The 27,585-nt window shown below is 44.7% G+C and overlaps 1 protein-coding gene and 1 pseudogene across 1 annotated transcript; one reads left to right on the top strand and one right to left on the bottom strand.

Annotated features, from left to right (window-relative positions):
• Positions 1–860: 860 nt before the first annotated feature.
• Positions 861–5,875, bottom strand: LOC140222800 (putative F-box protein At5g55150). The gene is made up of 2 exons (XM_072293932.1): positions 4,672–5,875; positions 861–1,135 (listed from the first exon to the last, which is right to left on the bottom strand). The coding sequence occupies exons 1-2, from the start codon at positions 5,873–5,875 to the stop codon at positions 861–863; spliced, it is 1,479 nt and encodes a 492-aa protein (XP_072150033.1).
• Positions 5,876–9,606: 3,731 nt separating this feature from the next.
• Positions 9,607–25,341, top strand: LOC117856257 (chitinase 5-like; annotated as a pseudogene).
• The last annotated feature ends 2,244 nt before the right edge of the window (positions 25,342–27,585 follow it).

Raw genomic sequence — 27,585 nt, forward strand, 5'->3', positions numbered from 1 at the left:
TTCCTTTTTGAGATAGGCTGATGTCTGCCGTTGAGATGTGAGGGAAGGGAACTCTCACATCGCCTAGTGTATGTGGGTGCTGGATTCTTGGGTGAAGAATTTGGTGGTTTGTGATGACTATCTTGATATGAGGTGTTGACCTCAGAGATGGTATTACTTTGATGCATCCTTGATTGCTGCTGCTGCTACATATATCTCTATAGCCATATATAGGTTGATCCATGCATATAGTATTATTCCCCTGTTTTCTTGGCTTGCTGCTTTTGGGAGTTGACATGGCCTACCCGCTTCTCGGGTAGATGGTGGCTTTTCAGGATCGGAGCCCAACTACGACTTCAACAATGATGGATGGGAACACTAGTGATGGTCCCTCGCTCAAGTTGCCTCTGGAGATGTTGTTCGCCACGCATCATGTTTCCGCTACGTGGATGTTTTACCTTTCATGATTCAATCCTGAGGGACTTGTATCGGCATGAGCCAAAGTGTTGTACTCGATATTTATGAACTTGTTACTCTATTGCTACTCTATATTTCTATGTTGGTATGGATTTGTACTATCTGAGATCGGGATTCGCATGTGATAGCCTTCTTGAGACTATCACGAAGGTGCGTAGGCTTGAATTCTCAGAAGGGAATTCGGGTCGTTTCAGTTTTAGTATAATATATGCTTCTGATGTACTAACGTCATACTATGTACTGAATTTCCATTTTTAACATTTATGAATAAACTATGCCTTTCGGCAAATGTTTCTTTAATGATTTGACTTTATTCTTATGCTTAATTTGTAGTTGTTTTGAAAGACATGCTTTGCACACAAATTGAAAACTTGATCTGTATCGATTAGTTTGGTTTATTTGTTTTACTCATGATGTGATGGTTCCAAGCTCTTTGTGTTCTTCACGCCACCAACACCATTTTTGATGTTGAAGCCTGCATCCCTCGACTGCCTGATCCACATGGTGGGGAGGAAGAGCCTGCCGGTTTCAATAGTTGCGCTTTCCTTCATTATGCAATCCTTTTCTGTATACTTGAAGTACCACAATGTAAAGGATCTTAGTGTCTGTACTGTGACCACTGCATATGCACAGCAGATGGGATATGCTGTTAGGTTTCTCATGTCACTATACATTGCTCCTAAAAAAGCATGGTGTCATGAGAGTTTTTAATTATTCATGTACCCTGAGTTCCATGCATAGAGTATCCTATTCTTCATTTTACCTAGGGCTAGTACATGCTCATGGTTTTCGAAAATAGCCACTTTCTTGTTAGTTGATATATTGTGGCACTTTACTTCACTTAGTATTATATATTCTTATTACTGATTTGTAATCATGATACTTCTTCTATGGTCTCACTTCTTATTTCTCAACAAAGAATTAAAAACTACTCAAAACATGAACTGAAATATTCATCTGAGATTCAGAATAAGATTTTAACTCAGCCTGATTGTTGATGATGAACAACAACCCAGGTCATGACATCCTGTTATTGGATATGGACGCGAATGCCATTCTTTAACATCTTTAGAAGTTGCAAATTTATTTAATCTCTAAGGAGTTTTATGTTTATATGTTTTACATATGTATGTCCATCAGTTTGAGTTAGTTGATTCCACAGTCAGATAACACTAAATGTTCTTGGTTCACTTAAGAAGGCTTATATTAATTTGTAAAAAGAATATGGTAATAACTAAAGCTCATCATCTGTTGCTATAGCCCAGCAAAAAGCTCATCTGTGATACAAAACATGCAGGTTATTTGCTGCTCAATAGCAATGATGTTTATAGAAGTCCCTTCTCTTAATTCCATATCCACCTTGAAGCAAACAAATAAATAATCACGAGTCCCCTCAAATAGAAAAAAAAATTATTATGAGATCAAATTTTGAAAAGGACCATCACTGAAGTAGCACATGCAACACCCAATCCTTTTATACTTTGAAGATTACCTGAAATAAGTGTGCCATTCTAGCTAGATGTAGCAAAACAAGAAGATTAAATCTCAATTGGTATTTCAGATTATTGACCAGCCAAAAAAGAACATTCGAAGGAGGTGCAGAGATAATTAATACCTTAAGGAGAGTTACCAGCTGCTGACAAGAGGCATGTCATCAGGTTGGTCGAGTTGTTCATTTCATTTTTGAGCTACATTCTACTCCCTCCATCCCAAAATACTATTCGTTTTAGCTTTTTTAAATACATAATTTTTGTTATGTATCTAGATATAGATATATATCTAGGTGCATATCAAAAGCTATGTATCTAGAAAAGTCAAAACGAATAGTAATTTGGGACGGAGGGAGTAGTACTGAATATCAGTATTTATTTTCTTGTTGAAATGCATACCTGAACTTTGTATTTTGTAACATTCACTAAGGATAATGTTTAATAAAAGGAGTAGTGATTAAGGACATCAAAGAGGTGAGCATAAGGCATAAATTTACCCAAGAAAAAATCTACCATGGAGCATCTGTCCCACTTGTGAAATTGGTTGAAGTGTGTTAAGCACCATGGTACCGCAATCTGCATGTTGAATAGGATAAACAAAAGTCGTAGGTGTGGCATATACAATAAGCTAGGCATGGAGATCAAGTCTTTATTATGTTCAAAGAGATTATAATCTATCTCAAGACCCTTATCTAGTTACAACACGCTGGTAGTCCAACTCCAACTCTAACACATTAGATATTTCAACAGTCCCACCCCTCATTGACAACCTGCACAAGTTGAGATTGTTTCTGAATTATTGCATCTTGTGCACCGACCATGCCTTGGTGAACCCATCTGCAAACTGTTTATTAGAAGGATATGATCAGATATCAAGCAACTTTCTACAGTCAGACTCTTTGGTTCCAAAAATTAAAGAGGAGGCAAGATGCTGGACTTTGGCAGGGGCCAAGCAGCTAGATGCACTAATTGCGCATGAGTAACTCTATTCTTTATCAATACAAAATCCGGCAAGTCTTTCTGGTTTTTCTTTTAAAAAAAGGATATCAAGCAACTTTTGAGCAGCCATTTCTCCGACAAAACAATAATGCACTTCAATATGTTCTGTCCTAGCTAGCATGAAACATTGGATTAGGCAATAAATAGTTTGGTATAATACTATCACACAACAGCTGCAGTTGAGACACCCCTAATTTCTCTAAGGAGCGTTTTATCCATATTATTTTGTGAACCGCCACTGATTTATGAAGCACCACTGATTTATGAACCACCACTGGTTGCCCTTTTGTGGTAGTGCAAGCATCAGATATTTCAACACCACTCAAGACTCTCATGATTTCACTTTAAGGTGTCCCGAGTTGTCCAGACTCCAGATCATACCTGCAGGAAATATTGCATTTAGAGTAATTCATGTGCAACAAAGTGTGTTTTTGGCAATACTTCTTGCGTGTAGTGTAGAACGTTGCTCGCACAGCCGGCCTGACGATTGCCATTATATTCAGTGTAGGCTGTGCTACTATGCTTACGATAAGCATCAATCGTATGATTGACAACCATTGTTCTCTTCCCACCATATTATATGGTGATTGACACTTTGAGACCTACTGTTGTTTTGGGAAGAAACATATTCACGAACAGAATCTGCCAAACATCCGATAAGTTCACATCAAGAATACCTTTTTGACACCGACTGTTGTTTTTCTGAAATAGGATAACCTCCCCTTATTTCAAGAAACAAGTCTACAAAGTCTATTACTACACACCATGAATTGAAAGAAAAGCTGACTCTCACATCTGAGCTCAGTAATTGTTGATAACTAGGCCAAGGAAGGAATCTCAAGTATTCTTGAACTGAACGGCAGCAGCCTTGACTTTTGCAGGTTCAGGCGCGTCTATCACATTGTGAGCTCTTTTGTTTGTGAATTTTCCCCGTTCTTTGAAATCCCACCTGAAATTTTGAAGAGTCAGATTGAACTCGTTCTCGTAGAAATCTTGCCCTACTCTTGGATTACTCTTTCAAGCTTAGTAATACATGGTATATCCTTTTAGATAGTATTTATTGGTTCGTGCTAAGGTAACGTAAACACAAAAGGGAATCAGATTACAATGTATTTGGCGGCGGAATGAGTGTTGTATCTGATTACGGTGAAGAGGAGAGGTAACAAGCTTGTATAGATATTATTTAGCTAAGGGATTCGATTACGGTGTCAATTGATTACAAACCACCGCAACTGATTTGTTACCTTCAATAATCAGATTACGTTACATTTGAGCCAATCAAACACCACCTTATTAGTATTCGCACAATCAGAAAACACAAGTTATTCAAAATGATAATTTACAAGGTCAAATAAATCATAGAAATGTTGAGCGAACCTAGCAGTTTATGGTTGGATTATATGCCTGGTCACAATTTTACCATTGCCCATAGACCTATCACGCCATACATTGTATGTAGCGTGGGAAATTAGATTGCACAAGAAAATTGAACATAAAAGCAGAGATCAGAACTGGCTGCATTCATATTTATCATTAATGGATGAGCTATATATGTCAATTAAGATTTTGTTTCAACTCAGTTTGCGAGCTAATAGCCAAATGTAGCATACCAAATCCTTTTAGTTTCATTGCATTGCCACTAGTACTTGTGGCCATGAGCCAAAAACATCCAACTGCTTGCCCTAATATGTAAACCTTGAATAAACAACTAACGATATCAACGTACCTCTTTCCCACAGATTGGGTCGAATCCATCCTAGAGCCTCAGAGCCCTGCATGTTTTCATGGAAAGTCTTCACTTTCGATGTCCCTGCAGCAATGTCAACAATCTCGAAACGATGGGCAAAATCATATGGATCCCCATACAAAGGCTCAGAGAAGTAGATGCTGTTCTTCTTGTACTTGGATACGCTAGTTCCACTGAAGCTTTCACTGAAGCACTTGGACACAAACAGTGTCAGATCACCGACATCCTTCACCCTAGACCACTCCGGCGCACCGTCGAGCAGGTTGCATTTGTAGATCATGCTTCTGTAGGTGAACTGCTGCGTCTCATGGAACATGCTCACCATGGCGCCGACGAGATGCAGCTCACCGTCTGATTCCAGGTAGCTGCGGTGGCAGAGCCCAGCAGGCGGCGACAGCGATGGCAACGGCGCCGCAGTTGGGTTTGCCACGGCGTCAGCGTTAATGCTGAGGACGGAGATCTCTCCGGTGACGTCGATAGCCAAGAACTTCCCTTGGCAGTGCACGATGGAGGCCACGGAGAATTCCAGCTTGGTGTCGAGCAGCGTCCATGCGCTGTCGACCCCGACCCGGCAGATCGCGATCTCCGTGAAGGAAGCGAGCACGGCCATGGCCACGCACTCGCCGCCGGCGTCAGGTGGCGCGGAGAGCACGATCTCATGGAAGAACACGCCCCTCATGTCTTTCAGTTCCAGCTTGACGGCGTTGGCTGCAGGCGCGTTCCCGGAGCCGTTACCGGAACGGAGCACCCACCGGCCGCTGACCTTGGACACGCGCTCCGACGAGGTCGCCGCCGCCGCGACGTGCTCGTCCGCCGGCGGGAGCTCGACGCGGGCGCCGGTGAAGGGGTTCAGCAGCGTCACGGACGCCGCCTCGTCCATCAGCGCCAGCCACCCGCACGACGAGCCGCACGGCACCTTGCCGCGCACGTCGGGGAGCGTCAGTGAGAAGACCTTTTTCTCCGGGACGGAGTAGAAGCTCACGGTGTCTGAGTCGGGGTCGAGCGGGAGCAGCAGGAGCGGCCCGAAGGCCGCGAACGGCACGGCGGCGCGCCACAGCGAGCACGCGGCCCGGAAGGACGCCGCATCGTGGCCGGACGCGAGGCGCTTCCCGATGGACTCGAGGAGCTCTTTCGGCAGCGAGGTCCAGTCCGGCAGAGAGCTTCTCTCGGTAGGCTGAGCCATTGAAGATGGATGAGATGAAATGAAGTTTGGATCGCGCAAGAAATGGTGTCTACTGTGACGATGGACGATGGATTGGAGAACGGGAGATGGGGAATGGATTCATAATGATGAACAGATCAATCCAGGGGCAATTCTAGCAAGAAATGACATGGCAAATACTTGAATGAATGTGAATCCAAATGAAACGAGGAGGAAGGCGGCCTGGCGTAACCTGTATCTTTAATTTTGCAAATGCAAAGAGGGGAAGTCATTGAATGTAGTGTCATTAAGAGATACCCGAGATAGAGCACGCAGATTTGGCAATTTGCTCAGAAAGGCCGAAACAAAGTCACTTTGCTTTTGAACTATTCGGAGATTTGTTTATTTCTTTTTTTGCTTGCTTTCTCACCCTAGCATGCATCGGCTGCATGCACCAGTTGTCTATAGCAAACCACCAGTTTATCTAGTACACTACGAGTTTTTTGCGTGGCTCCATCTTTTGTAAGGTAGCTAGTGATTAATAACATGATATCCATGTTTTGCAGTGATGAGGGAAAAGCACCTTTTTTGCAGAAGATGGGATGAGCGATGGCAAAAAGGACGAAGGGTTTGTTCACTTGTTTGTCCTTTGCCAACCTACATGGAGTCCTGGTTCAATTCTTTTTCACTCTTGAGCTATTATTTTTTTCAAGCGGCACAGCCTCACAAGTCACAACTAGTTTATTCCCCTAGTCATAAATCACAAGTCACATTTCCATTCTAGAGCTCATTTCAACTTGATCATGAGTTAACTTGCCAAAACATTAAAGTTTATCGAATTTAGATGTATAATCTGTCACGGTTGAGACGTAGCTAGAACCTTGGGGCGATCGCGACACTAGTCTGGACCCTTAGTGGTAGTAAAATGAGTAGTAATAAAGTGATCCTTAAGGAGGTTCGATACTCTTAAAGATAGTCATGCTCCATTTGTTACCAGTTATGAAGAATTAGTTGGTAAATATAAATTGCCTATCAAGGAGCATAAATAACTTGGTGCAAAATTTTATGATGTTGAGCAAGTTAAGGACCAATGTTCTAAAGAAATCATCCATCTCACATATTCAAGTTAAGTCTAATATGGATGGTTCGTTCTATTTCTTGAGTTTATTTATTAATTGGTATATCATGTTCATCTTCTAGTAATGAAAATATTTAATTTGTGTTGTGATTAACCTTTCAAAGCGCATGCTTTTCGCGGATGATGTAGTGCTAGTTGACGAAAGACAGCCAAGAGTGTATAGGAAACTGGAGTTGTGGCACGAGACTCTAGAGTCTAAGAGTTTTTGATTCAGTAGAACTAAAACTTAAAACATGAGATGTGAGTATATGACTTATGCACTACTTCACATAAGGAGGGAGATGTTAGTTTGGAACGTCAATTAGTGCCCATGAAGGATACCTTCCAATATTTGGGGTCAATATTATAGACGGAAGGGATATTCATGAAGATGTTAGCCATAGAATGAAAATGGAGAGGATGAAGTGGTGCCAAACATATGGCATTCTTTGTGTGAAGAGGATACTCCAAAATCTAAAAGGCAACATGGTGCATATTGTCGGCCTACAAAAAGAAAACATGTCCAGCAAATAAGTGTTGAAGAAATGCGTATGTTGCTTGGATTTGTGGTCATATAAGAATGGATTGAGTCCTCTATACAAGCTCGAACAGTCCGCCATTCAAAACGAATGGCTATATCCTCAATAATGCATCTCGGAGTTGATCATTAAGTCTACGACAGATTGTAAGCAGTACAAAGTTCGAAATAGTCCGCATGTCCTTTTTTTATTGACATAGAAATAAATTCACTCCCAAAAATTGTACAACAAACAATCCATCAACACATGATTATCTTCTTTTCACCACATTATTTGACTCTCATCAACACATGATGGTCCTTTCATTTTCTTCTAGCCACTTGATACCTTCAACACATGAAGTCCATACTTTGCCTTTACTCCATATCTTCTTGCATTCATCATGTAATTGATGTAGATCACTCCTACCTTCATATGGACCGCCATGGTCCATTGGTGCTAATCCTCTACTCTCCCTTCACCATTGCCTTAGTCCTTCGGTGCCAAGCCCTTTGATTGTCCTTCACTTTTCCATGGTCCATCACAGCCAAGCCTTGCTTACTCTTCACCATCATCCCATACTAAGTCACTTTGTACTCCATATTTTCAATGTCTTTGCTTCAACATTTTGATCTTTTCATTTAACACCATTTTCTTGATGATCACCAACTCATCATTCTCATCCTTTTGACTTCATCAATTCCTGATGTTCATTTGGTTCACATATTCTCTACCAATATCCATCGACATGCCTTCTTGTCATCAATCACAACCTAAAATTATTGATCCTCAACCAATAAGCTATCAACTCTTTGTCTTGCTGTCGAATCTCAGCCTAACAAACCATCTAATCAAAATAATTAGCCTTGGGCATCTGGTTATCATTAATCACCAAAACTCACCATGGCACAATTCTAGAGGCTAGATCATTCACTCCTCCCCCAATACAAGTCGACTTGGCACCAACAAATGTTAGCTGAATTGTTGAAGGCCCTCCTTAGACAATTGGTGGGAATGATTGCATCCTTGTTACACATATTTATCATTTAAATAAAGAGTAAAGTATTTCCACTATACATGAAGTTGTATCATTGTTGCACTTTGGTCTAACAAGTTGCAAGAACAATACAGGGGAAGAATCTTCACTTCATCACGCCTTGGATCTAGTCTTGATCGCATTCAAATCACTAAATTCCCCGATGCCTCTGCCTTGACTGAGTCATTCTAGAATGAAGCCATAGAGCAGGGAGTTTCCTGCATAAAAATATCACTGCAGAGACAACATGATGAGCTCAATTACCCTTAACCCCTCCAAGACTCCACCTCAACATAAAATAGGCACAAGATTTCATCAGTGCACCATCGTGGACCGTAGGCCATTGTATCCTGCACCAAGTTGGATCAAAGTGAAATAATGAGGCAACTTCATGTATGGTAGATGCACTTTACTCTTACCTAAATATTTAACACTGTCTCGGCCTTTGATGGTTAAATGGCTAGTAATTGTTTGGTGTACCCCGAAAAATATATTTTCCACAGTTCTAGGCCAACTGTGATAATCAAGGCGTTCCATGAAATATTTGTGTAGTAACAAGTGTTGTCTTATTTGACCCCTCATTGCCTGAGTCCATGATCAAATAGTTAACCGGATATTGGTCTTTTATTAGTGGGAGTTTCCCTTGCTATCAGTATTGAGAGCTTACACATACATGTTTTTTAGTCGCGTTGTATGTGTCAACTTCTTGCTTTTGTTGGAAACTTCGTTTACAGCCGAGTAGAAATTAAAGGAACACCTTGTACTATCCAGTTTGATGTGGATCTCCACCAAGGAGTCCTACACGGTGGCGATCCAAATCCAGTATGTGTTTGGTCAGGCTTTCCGCTTTCATCTAGTGGTAGGTATGTTGCTTTTGTTTTTTCCGCCAGGAGGTACATGTTGATTGATGTGCTTAATAGTCATTTCAATCTGACACTACAATTAACAATCGACTGTGCAAGCTACATCGCATGCCACATCAAGAAGATGCACGTCCTACTTGATTGGTCTCGATCACCATAAAGATCACCATGCATGCCATCGTCATGTTCAACAACCTGATAGCATAGAGCCAATTAAGCAACCGAAGCTCTTATCCAGCATGGCAAACTCACCAACACCGAGGATGATCCTGGCACTCTTGACTAGGCTGACACTCCTCACCGGCGCCATCCCTGTGGCTGCGCATAACTGTGGCTACTGACCGGGCTTTTGCTGCAGCAAGTACGGCTACTGCGGCACGACTAGCGCTTACTGCGACGCCAGCTGCAAGTCTCGGCCCTACTGAGGGTCGCCGTGGGGGGGCCGTGGCGGTTATGCCGATGTGTCCGTGGCGAGCGTCGTCACCAAGCCGTTCTTCAATGGCATCAAGTCCCACGCGGGGAGCAGGTGCGAGGTCACAGGCTTCTACACACGCCGGCGTGTTCCCAGGCTTCGCTTGGGTGGCTCGAAGGCCGACTACAAGCACAAGATCGCCGCCTTCTTTGTGCACGTCACGCACGAGACCTGACGTAAGTTTTTGAGCTATGCACTAGGAAAATGCAGAATCTGAATGTTGGAGACCAAAATTGTCAGCAAGCTGATCAGGCTGGGACCAACCGGTCAGACCGGTTCCTCCAGGCAGTCTGACCGGTCCTGGATCTTGTAGCCCATCTGGCAGGGCCAACCGGTCTGACTGGTGGGTACAACCAGTCTGACCGATCCAACCCTAGTCCGAGTAGAATTGAGGAGTCCTAGTAGGTTAAGATTTGTAATAAGATTTCCTTGCAGGGCAAGACCTCCCCACCCGATAAATATAAAGGGCCGCAATCGATTGAGGCTAACACCCAATCGAACAAAACATTTATCTTTACTTTTATCTCCAAACCCTAATCTTTTTCAACCCCTTTGCTTTCCTCTATCGTCTTGACAGTGGTTGAGGATGTTCTGAGTGGCCTGCCGATCTCAAAGCAACCCTAGGCGAACCATCCCTGACGGGGTTCCTCCTGGGGTGGTGAAAGTAGGTTTTCATGTTGCCCCTGTGAATATTGGTCTGACTAGCTTCCCTGACCAGTCTAACCGGCCAGAGATAGGAGCCTCGTGAGGTGAAGTTCCACCGCGCGTGATCTAGCGCAATTCGGTGTGTTGGCCAAAAAAAGCGTCAACACATTTTTGATGACTCCACTGGGGAAGAAAGATCCGGTTTTTACAACCATTCTATCAAACCCTAGCCAAATGGGATCTACTACAAAAATCGACAAGGACAACATCACCACGACCTTCGTTGAAGATCTCAGCAAGGAAGAGCGCCAGAAGTATTTGGTGGTGGAGGAGTACTTCAAGACGCAGTTCTTGATGGGCTTCAAGAAGGACTGCCAGGGCACGATGACAAGAGTGCAAGATTTTGTGATGCCCTCATTCAAGATAAACGACAACAAGGTTGAGGTAATCGGCATTGTAAGCATATCACCCCCTAACCCATCTACACTTAATGAAAAGGTTAATCAGCATGTTTTGGGTAGTGATGAGCTTCTTGCTTCTTACATTGCGCGTTTAGAACGACTGGAAGATATAGAGAAAGGAAAATATGTTGCATCTACTAATAATATTACAAGTAGTAGTACTCCTCAAATTCATTCACGGTGGGTAGTGCATCCTAGCTCATCGGTTACACCTGGGGTTATTCTTGAAAATCCATTGTATGGCAAGCCACCCAACTTCTTCCCTGGTCAGATGCCGCCAGTCCAACCGCCAAAGCCGAACACAGCTGGAGGTTGTTCCTGAGCAGCATGTGCCACTTGCTGTTGTGCCGAGTTCGGCTGCTCCTAGCCGTACCAATGTGCTTGAAAATTCTATGCCTTTATACAGTACAACAGTGCATACATCATCATCACCTAACGTCATACCCGATGAGATTTTTGAGGCTTATAGGCTCTCTCTAGCTAATCGCATGCCCCATTTGAATAAGATGAATATGGTAAATGCAGTGTGACAACAGGCAAATAATTCTAATTGGAGAGAATTTGCTAAATTAAAGAAGATTTGGCTAATGTGATGAGAAATAAGCTTGGTGTTGATATTGACAACTATAAGTTGTACCAAAAGCCATATAACGTTGAGTTTGACAATGTTCCTTTTCCCGTTGGTTGGCGTATGCCTGATTTTGTTAAATTTAATGGTGATGATAACCAGACCACTTAGGAACATATTAGTCAGTTTACTGCTCAACTAGGTGAAGTGGGTTCCTACAATGCTTTGAAAGTGCGATTGTTTTCTTTGTCTTTAAGTAGAACTGCTTTTGCTTGGTTTTCATCGTCAGCTACTGGTTCTATTGAATCTTGGGATCAATTAGAACAAAAATTTCATGATCACTTTTATAGTGGGAGCTTTCAATTAAAATTGATAGATTTAACATCGGTTAGGCAAGGTAGAGATGAATCTGTTTCTGAGTATATAAAATGATTCAAAGAAACCAAGAACCGTTGTTTTAATTTGTTAATTTCTGATATGGATCTTGCTGATAATGCTTTCAAAGGCTTAAGATCATCTATTAGAGATAGAATAGATGGTTATGATTTTCTTTCGGTTGCACAAGTACAAGTAAGAGCTTTAATCCAAGAAAACTGAATGAATAAAGAGAAAGAAAGCTTTAAATCTCGTCATCCAATATGCATGCTATTGAATATGATTATGATAGTTCAAACAATGATGATAATGATGTGTATGTTGCTAAGTTCATGTGGCCTACCAAGGCTAAGACTTATTCTTGTTCATCTCTTTAGCCAGCTCATAAGGGTCGGCAAAAAGAAGTAAAATTTACTTTTGATGTTTCCAAATATGATCCCATATTTGATGAATTGTTTAAGCTTCGAAACATTAAGATATATGATGCCATACCTCCACTTGAAGAGTTGAAAAAGCATGCATATTGCAAGTTTTATAATTCTTTTTCGCATGCTACTAATGATTGCGATGTGTTTCGTCGACAGGTTCAATCGGCCATAAATGAGGGTCGTTTGACTTTTCACGAGATGCAAGTGACAAGGCACCTTTCCCTGTCAACACCATGGATTTGCAGCAGCCCAAGGTACTAGTTCGGCCACATCAAGCTGAAGCAATCAAAGGCAAGAATGTGGTAGTTGGGGAAGAGAATCATGATTTGAGGGGCAAAGAGTTGACACGGGAAGTGGCATATGAGAAGACTCCTGATGGCAGAGAGTCATTCAAGATCACTGTGAGAGCTTCTGGACACGGGGGGCAAAGGTCGACCGCGCCAACTGGTCAAAGGCTGTTTGAGCCTGCTGAGCAGGACAAACCGGTCAGACCAGTTCAGGTGGCTAGTTAGACCGGTCTGCCCTAGGGCTACCCCCAAATGTTGAAACCGAAGCATTCGGAGATTGGGACCTGGAAGCTTAACTTGGCAAAGGATCAGGGGACTGGTGCAAAAGAGAAAATCACATTTGACAAGCTTTTGGCCAAGTATTCCAACCATAAGGCCGTTACAAGTGATTGGCCATTAAAAAAAAGAATGAGGTCACCCATGTGTCAAGAGGAGCTAGCTTCGCCTCCAAGAGCAGTTACAAGGCAAAGGGGTGAATATTCTCAACAGAAGTAGTACCCCTACTACATCATGGGCTCCTCCAACATCGAATTCACCATGGTCGATGTGAGATGATAATGGTGTGATGTGGGTACCTTATTAGTCAGTGCAGCAGCAATCTTTCCATCCTAGATGGGGAGAATCAAAAAGACCAACTCTGGATAGGATTTCACGCCCCGTGCATGACCGTTTGGTGCCTCACCGATCAGGTTGGAGCCACCAGGCTCAACCGGTCAGACCAGCCTACCCCAACCGATCTGACCAGCCTGCTCAGTCATGGAGGCCATCTCCTCCAAGGCAAGTATATCGTCCCAAGAAGAAAGAGGAGGGGGTGCAGAAGATGGATGTTGACCTAGAGAGGACTACAAGCGAGGATATAATCCAGATAGGGTGCATGAAGGTCCCCGTTGAGGATGATGGCAAAAGACCTATTGTCATAGACAACAAGGCTAAGACATCTATCCAGAGGGCCTTTGCTGCTAATGATCATGAGGCCAGCGGTAGCAGTTCTAGTTCCAAGTACTTCTTACAAGGTGGTGTCCCCCTTGTTTGACTCGCACACAAAGGAGGAAGCTTCAAAGATTGCGATTCTAGGAGAGAAAGGAGCAAGAACTGGAGAAATAAAGAGATGAGACCTTCAACAAGTATAGACCCATGGCCCCGTAGGGGAGGGAGTGAAAGGTCAGGGTGGATGCTCAGCCAGCACCTACACTGGTTAGACCGGCTGAGCCACCGGTCGGACCGGTCGAGACACTAGCGCCAGCAGTTGAACCGGTCAGACCGGCCATGGGACCGGTCCAACCGGTTGAGCTAGAGATGTCGCCCGGTTTCACTTCTTCTGCTCCTAAGGCTTGTGAGAATGAGTTGACATTAGTTCCTGACACAGAAGATGATGAGCAACTTGTTGATTACAGTTCTTCACTGAGCGCATGAACCTTGGTATCAATGTGGTGCATATGCCTGTGGATGGTTATGCTATTTTGGAGAAAGAATTGGCTCATCTTGGTTTTGAACCCAAGGAAACTATATTCCAAAAGTCTAAAGCTACTGATAATCATCTGAAGGCATTGTACATGAAGGGTCACATCAATGGGAAACCAATTTCTCATATGCTAGTTGATGAAGGGGCGATTGTTAACTTGAGGCCCTATTCTTTGTCCAAGAAATTGGGTGGTTCAGATGAAGAGTTGATCAAGACCAACATGACCATCAGCGGTGTGGGAGGAGGTGAGCCTATGAGAGCTAAAGGCATCGTCTCTATGGAGCTCACCGTTGGGAGCAAGACATTGGCTACCGCTTTCTTTGTCACCGAGACGCAAGGTAACTTTAGCTTCATTTTGGGTCGTGATTGGATACATGCAAATCAATGCATTCCTTCTACCTTGCATTAATTTTTAATTCAATGGGTAGGCAATGAAGTAGAAGTTGTGCAAGGTGATGCATCGGCTTGTGTTGCTATAGCTGATAGTTCTACCATAGGCATACATGATAATGTTAAATGTTTATCTGGTTTAGACCTTTTTGATTATGAGCTCATCAGTTGTTCTAAAGATAGTTTTGTCTTTGTTGTCCTAAAGCCGGTCGAAAATCGGCTAAACCATCTCATGTGATTTAATGGATAAAAATATGGAGTGGCTGCAGCAGAGACTTGAGCACTACCAGGCACATAAGAATGATATGTGTGAAGCCATTCAAGATTTTGATGATCTGAGTAAATTGGGACAAGGGTTTACATTGGCTAATCCTTTATAGGAGGTAGATATTGGTGATGGCACTACACCTTGGCCGACATTTGTAAACAAGAATCTTGAGCCTGCCTTTAAAGCCGAATTAGTTAAGTTGTTGAAAGAGTATATCAGCTGTTTTGCATGGAATTATCATGAGATGTCTGGTTTAAGCTGCGAGTTAGTTGAGCATCGACTGCCAATCAAACCTGGTTTTAGGCCTCATAAACAACCTGCTAGACGATTTAATCCTATCATATATGACCGAGTTAAAGAAGAAATTAATCAGTTGCTAGATGCTAAGTTTATTAGGCCTTGTCGATATGCTGATTGGATTTCCAATATTGTACCTGTTGAGAAGAAAGGTACGGGTAAGGTCAAAGTTTACATTGATTTTAGAGATCTTAATAGAGCTACTCCTAAAGATGAATATCCTATGCCTATAACTGATATACTTATCAATGCTACTTCTGGACATAGAGTTATTAGCTTTCTTGATGGTAATGCTGGATGTAATCAAATCTTTATGGGTGAAGAGGATATTTCCAAAATGGCCTTTGTATGTCCAGGATTTGTTGGTTTATTTGAGTAGGTAGTCATGACTTTTGGTTTAAAGAATGCTGGTATTACTTAATAAAGAGCTATGAATTTAATCTTTCATGACTTGCTTGGTGTAATATTAGAAGTTTATATTGATGATATTGTTGTCAAATCGGCTGGTTTAGAATCCTATTTAGCTGATTAAGACTTGCTTTTGAGAAAATGCGTCGATATGGCTTAAAGATGAATCCACTCAAATATGCTTTTGGTGTATCGGCTGGTAAGTTTGTGGGCTTCATTGTACATGAGAATGGCGTACAGATAGATCCTAAGAAACTTGAGTCCATTAGAAAAGTACAAGCTCCTACCTGCAAGAAAGAGTTGCAAAAGTTCTTGGGCAAGGTGAATTACTTGAGGATGTTTATTTGTAACTTGTCTGGGAAGGTGAATGCTTTTAATCCTATTCTTCGGTTGAAAGATGAAGCTGAATTTACTTGGGGGGCAAAATAGCAAGAATCTTTCGAGGAAATCAAGCATTATTTGTCTTCACCGCCCGTTCTTCAAGCACCAAAGAGAGGGGTTCCTTTCAGACTATATGTGTGACTAACGATGGTGTTATTGGGGCTGTTTTGACTCAAGAAGCCAAAGGCAAGGAGCATGTTGTTACATATGTGAGTAGAAGATTATTGGGCACCGAAACAAGGTATACATTTATTGAAAAGTTATGCTTATCATTGTATTATGCTTGTACCAAGTTGAGGCATTATTTGTTACCGAATACTTGCATAGTAGCATTCCAAACCAACATAATTAAATACATGTTACGTAGGCTAATTTTGAGTGGTAGAATTGGTAAATGGGCATATGCTCTCATTGAATATGATTTGGTTTGTGAACCTTTGAAATCTATGAAAGGCCAATTGTAGCTGATTTTATTGTTGAGCATAGGATTAATGAGCAACTTGATTTTAATTGTCGGTTTGCAAAAGTGGTTGTGGTGTTTTTGTTATTCTTATAACACCAAATGGTGCTGTTTTTGAAGCTCTTAACCGGTTCGATTATAATTGTACTAATAACAAACTGAATATAAAGCTCTCTTGTTTGGGTTGGAAATTTTGCATAACATGTGAGTGAAACATGTAGAGGCTTATGGTGATTCTCTACTAGTGGTACAACAAGTTTCCAAAGTGTGCCAGTGCTTAGATGGATTTCTAAATGCTTATGTTGATAAATGCTTAGATATCATATCTTGCTTGGATGAATTTGTTATTTATCATGTGTCTGGACATAGAGTTATTAGAATTCGAGGGCTAATGTTCTGGCACAACAAGTGTCTGGCTATAATGTTCAGAAAAGAAATTTTGTGAAAGAAAGTCGATATTTTATGAAGCCGAGGGTTATGCCCTGAAGGAGCCGGTCCAACCGCATTCTCTGACTGGTCTGACTAGTTCAACCGGTCTGACTGCCTAGGCAACCGGTCTGACCGTCCTATCTGCTGAATATCCTACTTTGGCCATTGAGTGTTCTAAAGCCATAGAGGACGAAGTGGATAATTGGAGGAAACCTCTTATTGATTATTTACAAAATTCTAGGAGCTCAGTTGATAGAAAAGTCCGAAAAGTCCAATGATGGGCTTTCAAATTCACTTTGGTTGATGGTGAATTGTATAGTCGTACCACAGACGATTTGCTTTTGAAGTGCTTGGATTCTAATCAGGCCAGAGTAGCCATGGGAGATGTTCATGAAGGAATTTGTGGTACGCATTAGTCGGCTCCTAAGATGAAGTGGCTTTTCTTAGGCAGCCTTGCTTTTATTGGCCTAATATGATAGGCGATTGTTTTTGCTACTACAAAGGATGTGACGAGTGTCAAAAGTTTGGGGATGTCCAGATGGTACCTGCTGCGTTGATGCATCCTTTTATTAAGCCATGGCCTTTTCGAGGATAGGGATTGGACTTTGTTGGTAAATGCATCCTCCTTCATCAAAAGGATATTATTTTGTGATAGTGGCTACTGATTATTTTACCAAGTAGACTGAAACAATTCCCCTCAATAATATGATGCATCGGGAGGTGATTAAGTGTAACAACTCAGGTTCATCAGCCGAGTTAATCTTAAGACAAATTCCCAAATCTGCAGTTCTAATCAGCCCCGACCCCTGACACCCAACAACCCGCTATTTTTCTCTAAGTGCCAAAAAGTCAGTGTTCCTCCAAACTTTGGAGCTGTGGGAGAGCCAGAGTTTGGAAGTTGGACCCAAGGAAAGGATCCCATGGATCTCTCGGGTCAAGCGCGCCAGAGCAAGCGTGCGCCCTGCTTCAGAGCTTCTCCGCCGCGTGGCTTAACCTCCCCTACGAGCCCCGCCTCACCCTGTCACCGGCCACGACCAGACGGATCAGCGTGCCTTCTTCCCAATCGCGTGCAGAAGCACCCTGCAGACTCTCTGCCTCGCCTCGTCTCGCCCGCAATCTCGCCGGCCGCGCCAAGGCGCCCTGTCGCCGCTGCGACCAGAGATTGGCCGCTGTCGCGCCAGACCACCTCACCTCCCGCGCTCATCATCTCATTCGGATCCCCGTCCATGTGCCCCGATGCCTTCCGGCTTTTCCGTCTCTGCCACAGTTGCACTGCCCAAGCGCGTGCCCCACGATGATGCCGCCTTCGTCAACCACAGATCTAGCAGTGACAACTCCTTTTCCCGTCTCGCCAGTAGAGTGCCCCGGCAAAGCCGCTGGTTCGGCACCTGCTAGCGTCGCCACTCGCCCTGTCACCTCGCCTGCAGTGCCCTTTCCTTCCTTCCTGCCACACGCTAGCCGAATCGCCGCCCCCAATCCGCCGTTTGATGCGACCAGACCCGCGCTCGCCCTCACCAATCCTTCTCTCCGGCAAAACCACACCTGCACAAGCTCTGTCTCCAATGCCCAATGACCAAAGACCCTATCCCCGAAGCTCCGCTTCGGCAGCCAATGGAGACGCCGCCCAAATCGTCGCCCAATCGCCGCGACGGCAGAGCACTCCATACTCTTCGACCCGATCTTCGCGCTGCTCAAACTCTCTCTCTCTCTCTTCCACGCAGCTATAAAAGGGAGTACCAGAGCCCCTACCGGAGTTCCCTTCGCCATCGTTGCCTTGCCGCATCTTCCTCTGTTTTGTGCTCGAGCGCTGCCACCTAAGCTCTTGAGGAATTTCCCCTCTCCGCTCAACACCCGCTTTTCCCAACCTATCAGTTGCTTGTTTCCTCCACACGGTGCTAGAGCTTACTTGAGTCAACAAGAAGCACCGCCGCCGCCGGAGCACCGCTGGACCTTGCCGCCGCCCAAGCCTTAACACCTTTCATCGCTCCGCTTGAGCCTGTTCTTTCCCGACCCCAGACTTCACCAGTAGGCCTAAAGGTAAGCTGCTGACCCCTTTCTCGGTTTGCCCAACCCCTTTTTTCGTCTCGCCTGACCCTGTCTGTTTCGCCTGACCCTGTCTATTTCGCCGACCCTTGTCCGCCTCGCCCGAGGACTCGGCTGTATCTTTTTCCTTGACCTGAGGGTATCTGTGTTAAATTTTGGGGACTTCTCTGTGTTAAGTCTGAGGACCCCGGTACAGTTATTCCTTAGGTCTAAGAGTCAGATCAGAAGTTTCTCACAACCCGATCCTTCTGTCCTGTTCTCCATCAACTGAAGCTTGAACCTCCACACCTTTTTCCTGTAGCTTTGCTACAAGTTTCTGGGCTAAAGCTTGCAAGTGTTGTTGAAATAACCATCTAAGTGCTAACTCCTGCATTTGCATTCGTGTAGAACTAAATCTCACCGACGGCACATACGAGCTGCATCCGGTGCCCGAAGATGGAGCAGTAGCTGAGCCGCCGACCGCAGGAGCTGAAGCAGAAACCGCAGAGGATCAGTTTGCCTCCGCCCCGCTCGAAGGCAAGCCCCGGAGCATGACCCCAATTTTCTAAACACGCACATGCCTTCCTTCGTTTGTATGTGCATTTACGTTATAGGAGTTGTTTGAAAACCATAGATGCATGACTTAGTTCCCTTGATCTGAACACTAGTCTGATAAGTCCGAGTAGTCGCATTGCTTAATAGGACTCAGTAAAAGTCGAGTGATTTTCTGTCACTCGCGAGTTATAGGAGTTGGTTGTTCTCCTTCTGGTTACAACAATAAGGACGATGGACGGGGCAGGGCCTGGTGAACTCTTTTGGTGGTCGGTGGATCGCCCCGTCTGTCTATATGAAGTTGCTTAAGGTCAAAAAGTGTTGGTGTTTGTGATCAAGTGTTTGAAAGTACTAATCTCATACCTAGTATGGGATGGGGAAGCCTAGTACCTGATTGAACTAGGGCGTGGCTTATACCCCTGCTGTCCCTGGAATGAGGTTCCCATGGTGCATCATGTGGGTGCAAGTGCGGCCACAGTACGACAAAAGGTCAGGATTGTGGAGCATTGCATGCCAAGGGAAGTTTGGACCTGACACGTGCCTGGGAATTAATGGGGACGGCCGACACAGGAAGCGACCCTTTGTGGTGCGCGGATGTCGTGAGATTAGGTTCACCATGCATGGTTGAGAAACTCGAATCGATTCATCTGCCTCTCACAGTTTGAGACTGCTTGATCGCTATGCTACACTGAGTAAAATGGAACATGATGATGATATGAACTCGATGCTTGTTCTACACATTGTGTTGGAAACTATGTTTGTTTAGCATAAGTTGCCAATGTAGACTGGTTAATGAACTTAGAATCTGAGCTAAAATATTGAAAGTAAGGACCTACTGTAGTCGCTTTTAGCAAAACAAACCCCTCAGCCAAAGAGCCTTGCATGTCTAGATGTTGGTGGAATAGTTTCCCCACTAGTCGGTTAAGTCTTGTTGAGCTTAGCAGCTCAGCCTTGTTTGTGGCATCTCTTTCAAAAGTTGAAGCTTCTGAGTTTGCTGCTGTTGGCACTTGGCCGCCCCAGCTTCCTCCTGGGTGGACGGTCGAGTGGGATCCCTCCTCGGATGGCGAGAAGTGGGATCACTGATGTCCTGTTTGGCCTCACCAGGGACATCCGACCCCGGCACTAGCTTCCGCTATATTTACCTTTTTTCCGCTGCTCTTGAACTTGTAAAACTCTGATTTTCGAACCTGTGTTGGAATAAATTGTTGAACTTGGTTAACTTGGTTGATCTGTTGTATTCTCTAGAACCACTCACCTTCGTGTGTGAGCTATGCTAACTCGGTCCTGTCTAAGTGGTTTCATCAGATGAAATCCGATGGCTCGTCGAGTTAACTTGATTAAATCATGTGAATCGCGCGTTAGGCGACTTGACCGTGCTTTAGCTAAGTTAATCCGAGGTGTTTCGCCACATTAAGTTTGTTAGAGAACATATTGTGCATAGGTTTGGCATTCCACAAACTTTAACTACGGATCAACGGACTTCATTCATATCCAAAGAGGTGCGTGAGTTTGTTGAATCCTATGGTATTAAATTGTTAATTCATCTCCATATTATGCTCAAGCTAATGGTCAAGCCAAGTCTAGCAACAAGATTTTGATTAAGCTCATTAGGAAGAAGATAGAAGAGAATCCTAGAAGGTGGCATGAGGTATTGTTTGAAGCTTTGTGGGCTCATCATATTTCTAGATATGATGCGACTAAAGTTACTCATTTGAGCTTATCTGTGGTCAAGAAGCCATTTTGCCCATTGTGGTGAATCTAGGCGCATATAGGTTGGCTAAGAAAAATAATCTTGATGTTGATACTTATTGTGCCTTGATGATGGACAATGTTGATGAGGTGACCGATAAGCGATTGGAGGCTTTGAAGGAGATTGAGAAGGACAAAATTCGAGTTGCTAGAGCATATAACAAGAAGGTAAAAGCTAAATCTTTTCAGGCTAATGATCTGGTTTGGAAAACGATTATACCCATAGGAACCAAGAGCAACAAGTTTGGCAAGTGGTCTCCAAGTTGGGAGGGGCCATACAAGATTGTGAAGGCAATTTTTGGGAATTCATATATGGTGGAAACTTTGCAAGGACAATAGTTGCCTAGAGCTCTCAATGGTAGGTACTTGAAAAAGTATTATCCAAGTGTTTGGCAAGATGCTTAATGTAACACAACCGGTATCTTCAAATATCGCCCTTAGAATGAATGACGGGTGGATTCTGTAAGGAACATCGCTCTTAGGCTTATTTTTATTTTCTGGTACGCAATGCTTTACCAAAAAATAGGGGGCCTATGTTGGAGCCCCAAATTGGTAGCAAGCCGATCACGCTGGGACCAACCACTACCGGAAACGGAAGGTTGGCCGTGTGCCTAGGGCACACGGCGAAGCCCCTAAAACACTCAGCGAACCCTTCGCCGAGTGTAACACTCGGCAAAGGGCACACGGCAAAAAAACTATCGGCAAACACTAGTTTGCCGAGTGTTTTTTGTCGGGCACTCGACAAAGAGATGTCGAGTGCCCCCAAAAACACTCGGCATACTATTTTTGAAAAAAATAAAAAAACGGCTGCCGTCACGCACCCACGGCCGCCGTCACCCACCCACAGCCTGTTGGGATACGAGGTAGGCTACACTAGCGCAAATCAAAATTTCTACCGCGTATAACCAGGAAGAACTGTCGTATAAAGATCACGGGATTACCACTCGACGCACTACTGGTGCGGAAGATGTAGATATGCGTCGATGCAGTGAAGACGATCACGTAGTCGTACGTAGTCGATCAACGTAGTCGTACGTAGTCGATCACGTCCAGCAGCTCCTCAGCAGCTCGTACACGTGCACAGCAAGATCGCCTCCGGTACCGCGGCTCGTCGTCGGCTCGTCGTGGCTCGTCGGCGGCTCGTCCAAGTGCTGCAGGCGCAACACCTCCAAGGTATCCACACGTGCAGGGAGGAAGCGTCGCAAGCCGGATTGCTAGATCCGCGAGTTGCAACAGGCGAGGGCGTGGGAGGCACGGCAGGTGTGTTTCGCCAAAAGGTGTAAACCCTAGGGCGCCCCCCCCTCTATTTATAGAGGTTCCTGATGGGCCTCTGGATCCGAGGCCCATTAGTACTCCTAAACCTAATCCAACTCGGATCAAATCCGAATTGGGCTTCCAGCCCCTTAAGTGTGCGACCCTTTGGGTTCGGATACGTATAGACATGGCCCGAGTACTCCTACTCGGCCCAATAGTCGGTAGCGGCCTCTAGCAAGACGTGCCAACTCCTATACGCATACGAAGATCATATCAGATGAACCATCACAACATAATATACATGCTATTCCCTTTGCCTCACGATATTTGGTCTAGCTTCAAGCCGACCGCTCTTTCTCGATCCTGTGATTCGGAATCCCTTTGTAGGTTAACTCTTAACCGTACGTAGCATGGCCATGCATTTTCGGATCCGATCACTCGAGGGGCCCAGAGATATCACTCTCAATCAGAGAGGGGCAAATCCCATCTTGATTGACCATGTCTCATAGCATGCTTCTTGACAAACCCGAAAGCTACCTTTATAACTACCCTGTTACGGCGTAGCGTTTGATAGCCCCTAAGTAGGTCGATCCACATCTAGAATACATGCGACAATCTCAGGTCTAAGGACAAAGCGTATATGTTGTTTAAAGAGAGAACTACTTCTCATGTTGGGTCAGTCCTAACACATGTCTCCACATGTGTCCACATTATTAGTTCAACATCTCCATGTCCATGACTTGTGAAACATAGTCATCAACTAATACATGTGCTAGTCTAATATTCATGTGTGTCCTCACACGAACTCCGACTAGGGACAACTTTAGAATAACCATACAAGTAAAGAGTTTCACATACAATTCACATAATTGCAAATCAATTCAAGTAGCCTTTAATGGATATTCAATGAACACAATATACAAATCATGGATACAAATGGAATATCATCATCTCTATGATTGCCTCTAGGGCATACCTCCAACACAGCCGCCACACCACCACCACCCACAGCCGCCGCACCACCACCACCCATGCCGCCAGCACCACCACCACCCACGGCCGTTGCACCACCACCACCCACGCCGCCAGCACCACCACAGCACCACCAACGCACCACCACAGCACCACCACACCACCCAGCCACCACGCCCGCCACCACGACCCCACCTACCACGGCCATCGGCCACCCCCGGCCGTCACACCCGCTCCCGCCCACCACGACCTCCGCCGGATCTGGCCCGGAGGAGGGGCGGCGCGGCAGATCTGGTCGGGAGGCAGGGGCGGTGGCCAGATCCGGCCGGGATGGAGGGGGCGGCGGCCAGATCCGGCCAGGATGGAAGGGGCGGCGGCCAGATCCGGCCGGGAGAGGGGGCGAGCGTCGTCGCCCACCGGAGAAGAGGGAGGGGACTCGCACCTCTAGAGGAGGAGAGGGATGGGAGGGGAGAGGCGCCCCCCGCGCTGGAGGAGAGGGAGGTGAGGCGGCGCCCCCCGCGCCGGAGATGGAGGGGCCGGGCCAGCTCGGGCACGAGGGAAGCGAAGGGACGCTGGTGGCAGGGAGAGGGAGGTGGGGGAAGGAGGGGGCGCCGGTGTTGTGGAGGAAGGAGGCGTCTGGGCGCTGGGAGGGGGGGGCGCGTCTGAAGTAGTTTTTTTTATGGTTTGCCGAGTGTCCCGATCCCGGACACTCGGCAAACGTTTCTTTTTTTTCTTTTTTTCTTTAATTTTTTTTGCCGAGTGCGAAAAATAAAACACTCGGCAAACTCTTTGTTTGCTGAGTGCCAAAATGAAAACACTCGGCAAACCTTTTGTTTGCCGAGTGTAATTATTTTGCCGGGTGTTTTTCACGAAACACTCGGCGAAGAGAGCTTTGCCGAGTGCCCGAATTAATACACTCGGCAAACAAAAAAAAACACTCGGCAAATTAGAGGATTCCGATAGTGAACGGGTCAGACCGATTCCTCCAAGCAGTCTGACCGGTCCTGGATCCTGTAGCTAGTCTAGCAAGGCTAACTGGTCTACAACCAGCCTAACCGGTCCAATCCTAGTCTGAGTAGAATTGAGGAGTCCTAGTAGGTTAAGATTTGTAACAGGATTTCCTTGCGGGATAAGACCTTCCCACCCTATAAATCTAAAGGGCCGCGGCCAATTGAGGCTAACACCCAATCGAATAAAATATTTATCTTTACTTTTATCGCCAAACCCTAATCTTTTCCAACCCCTTTGTTTTCCTCCTTCCTCTTGATAGCAGTTGAGGACGTTCTGAGTGACCTGTCGATCTCAAAGCAACCCTAGGCGTACCATCCCTGACGGGATTCCTCTGGGGGTCGTGAATGTAGGTTTTCGCGTTGCTCCTGTACAAACTGGTCTAACCGGCTTCCCTGACCGGTCAGAGGCAGGAGTCTCGCAAGGTGAAGTTCCATCGCGCGCGATCTAGTGCAATTCAGTGTGTTCGCCAGAAAAAGCATCAACACCGAACAATCGTGTATCTTCTTGTTGCATAGTCTGAAACTTTAATTTATTAATAAGGCTTTCTTCTTTTTTTAGAAAACTGCGGAACTCAAACATTCATTCACAGGATTTGTGAATTATGAGTACATCTATTGTATGTCACTCGACAATTTCATTGTCACGACGGCATCTTTGCATGTAATTGACTGCAGATTTGTGCTACATCAACGAGATCGACGGGGCGAGCTCGAGCTACTGCGACCCGACAAGCGAGCAGTGGCCGTGTTACCCAGGGCAGGGGTACTATGGGCGCGGCCCGCTGCAGCTGTCATGGAACTTCAACTACGGGCCGGCGGGAAGGAGCATCGGCTTCAAGGGGCTGAGGGATCCGGACAGGGTGGCGCAGGACCCCCTGGTGTCGTTCAAGTCGGCGCTCTGGTACTGGATGGCCAACGTGCACCGGGTCATGCCCCTGGGTTCGGCGCCACCATCAGGGCCATCAACGGCGCCGACGAGTGCCACGGCGGGAAGAACACCGCCGAGATGGAGGCGCGGGTGCGCTTCTACTTGCAGTACTGCAGGCAATTCGGTGTCGACCCGGGGAGCAACCCTACTTGCTAGGTGCTTGATGGATTCATATTAGTGTTGCAGAAGGCAAACTTAGCCTATGCATGTATGATTTCTTAGCAGCCTCGGAGTGAGTAAGCATGATTTATCATTATTTTATACAGCTGGCTCTGAACTACTATGAGTAGTATTGCGTAGTCGTGTAGTAGGCATATCTAGAGCTGAGAATATCTTTATTTGGAATATGAATCCTTACTAAGTGACACTGAATTTAGTTCGTACCATCTGATTTCTATTACACGCTTGGCATGTTGTTTGTTTAAACAAAACCTATGCACTGAGCGAGGAACGGATGATGGGCATGTCGAATAATCCGTTTCGTTTCATTTGTTTTTAACTCAGATTATATCACTACTAGCATTGTGTGGTATTCGGGAGTATATAACCCACAAATGAAGTAGTAACTCGGTTTAGCATGCATGTTTCTGCTAGCTAGCCTGACGCAGCCCTTTTGGGATGTAACGCAGTACTAGTATTTGTTCATTTTTTTATTTCTTATAGCTCTGGCATGATGCTCTTGACCCCAGAACCTTCATGATTAGTGTAAATGCAACATTTTATCCAGCACATTACTAATGGCGTGATGCCCGTGCCCAGCGTATATGATGCAACATGGCAAAGTTTTATCCAGCACATAGCTCTTTGGAATCTTTCATTTGTGCGGTATATTTCCATCCGATCTCATGACACGCTCTAGATCCATGACATTAGACACGAAGGAACAAATATGCAGACTGTATGACATGGTTTAATTTAGTTCATCATTTAGCCTGGCATGACTTTCTATATATGGATGCGATCTAACGGAGATGAGAGATTTCAATTATTTGGGGCATGCTTGTTACTAAATAAAATGAGATGCACACATGCGTGAAGTATAATGCAAAGCTAGTGTTGGTTTGGTGGATTGCGGGGCCTCCTACCACCTGATTGTGGTCGCTCCGGGGAAGATCGGAGTGCTACCCGGGCATGACTATTTTCCCATGTATTCTAGAGGAGTGGGTATATGCTCCTCGGGGCTTCTCGAAGATGTTGTTGACGAAGGAGTTCATGGTGACATGGCCCTGAAATAGCTCAGGTGTCAGGGCTAGTACCTTGTTGATGTGGATCTTCTCTTCTATTGCCTGAGGCCCTCTTTATCTTCTTGTCCATGAGAAAATGGAGGCACCGCGGGCACGCACACCATGTGCTCGCTCCGTGCGCGGTAAGACGTTCCTTGGATTAGAGCTATAAAGGCCCAAGCCAACGGAGGCCCAACTCCTTGTTTAGGCCGGTATTATCATGCCCATGTGGGTGATGGGACACCCCCATGTCCTATGACGACGGCAACTTCAAACTTCAATCCATGGCTTCGGAGTTGTGTAGCATGGTTGATTGGAACTATAGATCCAACAGCCGCAGAATCTCTTCATGTTTTACGTTGATGCCAAGTACTATATAAAGCGAAAGAAGCTAGAGTTGGTGGTTTGCACATGCTTCTGTAGGGACACCCACGCCTCCCTGCATGCAACCCCTAACAACACACTTTTCGGTCTATTTATTTATTAGTCAAATTGTTATTATGTTTTTTTACTAATTTTAAGGTATATTGCTCGAATTTGTGCATCAAAGAACCTTTAAAGTTCTTTTATTCAAGTTGTACCAATGTGCCTGCTCTAATCTTCATCTTTCCCGTGGCTTTTTATAAACTTTCTTGTCTATCACTAATAAACATCTGCCTAGCAACTCATAATACCTTTTATTCCAATTGAAATTATGCCAATCTGCTTATACACTGTACCGCTTTAAATTTAATTACATGGCAAAATATGTAATATTATTACAAATTTGTGTTTGTATTTATGCAAATACTGCCTTTTAGAATCACAAATTTGTAATGTTGATTTTGTTTTCACTCTTTTTATTTGATTTGCTTATACTTGTTGGGTTTTGATTTTATTCTAGTTATTGGCTATCCACCCTCGCTTCTCTAGCCCCACTTCCCTCCAATAGCGCATGCATGTAAAATAACCAGTAATGGAAAGGAGGGGACTGCATCCACAATGCTTCATAAAAATGAGTTTTCATGTGGAGAAACTAACACATGAATGACGACACTTGTTGGTTCCTTTAAATGGAAGACTCTTTGCAAATGTAGATGTACTGAGATCGTTAGGAGGTTCGGAGAAAACGATTAAATGACAGAGGACACAAAGACACACAAATACAACACAAATTCTGCAGGTAAATGGGCTTATA

This window comes from Setaria viridis, chromosome 5, assembly GCF_005286985.2.
Source record: "Setaria viridis chromosome 5, Setaria_viridis_v4.0, whole genome shotgun sequence".
In the NCBI taxonomy this organism is placed as follows: domain Eukaryota; kingdom Viridiplantae; phylum Streptophyta; class Magnoliopsida; order Poales; family Poaceae; genus Setaria; species Setaria viridis.

What these genes read in the sequence shown, in the direction of transcription:
- LOC140222800 (XM_072293932.1), bottom strand. Translation starts at nt 5,875, where the DNA reads ATGGCTCAGCCTACCGAGAGAAGCTCTCTGCCGGACTGGACCTCGCTG. An exon ending in ACCCAATCTGTGGGAAAGAG is followed by an intron (nt 1,136 to 4,671) that starts GTACGTTGATAT and finishes ATGCTTTTTTAG; the next exon opens with GAGCAATGTATAGTGACATG.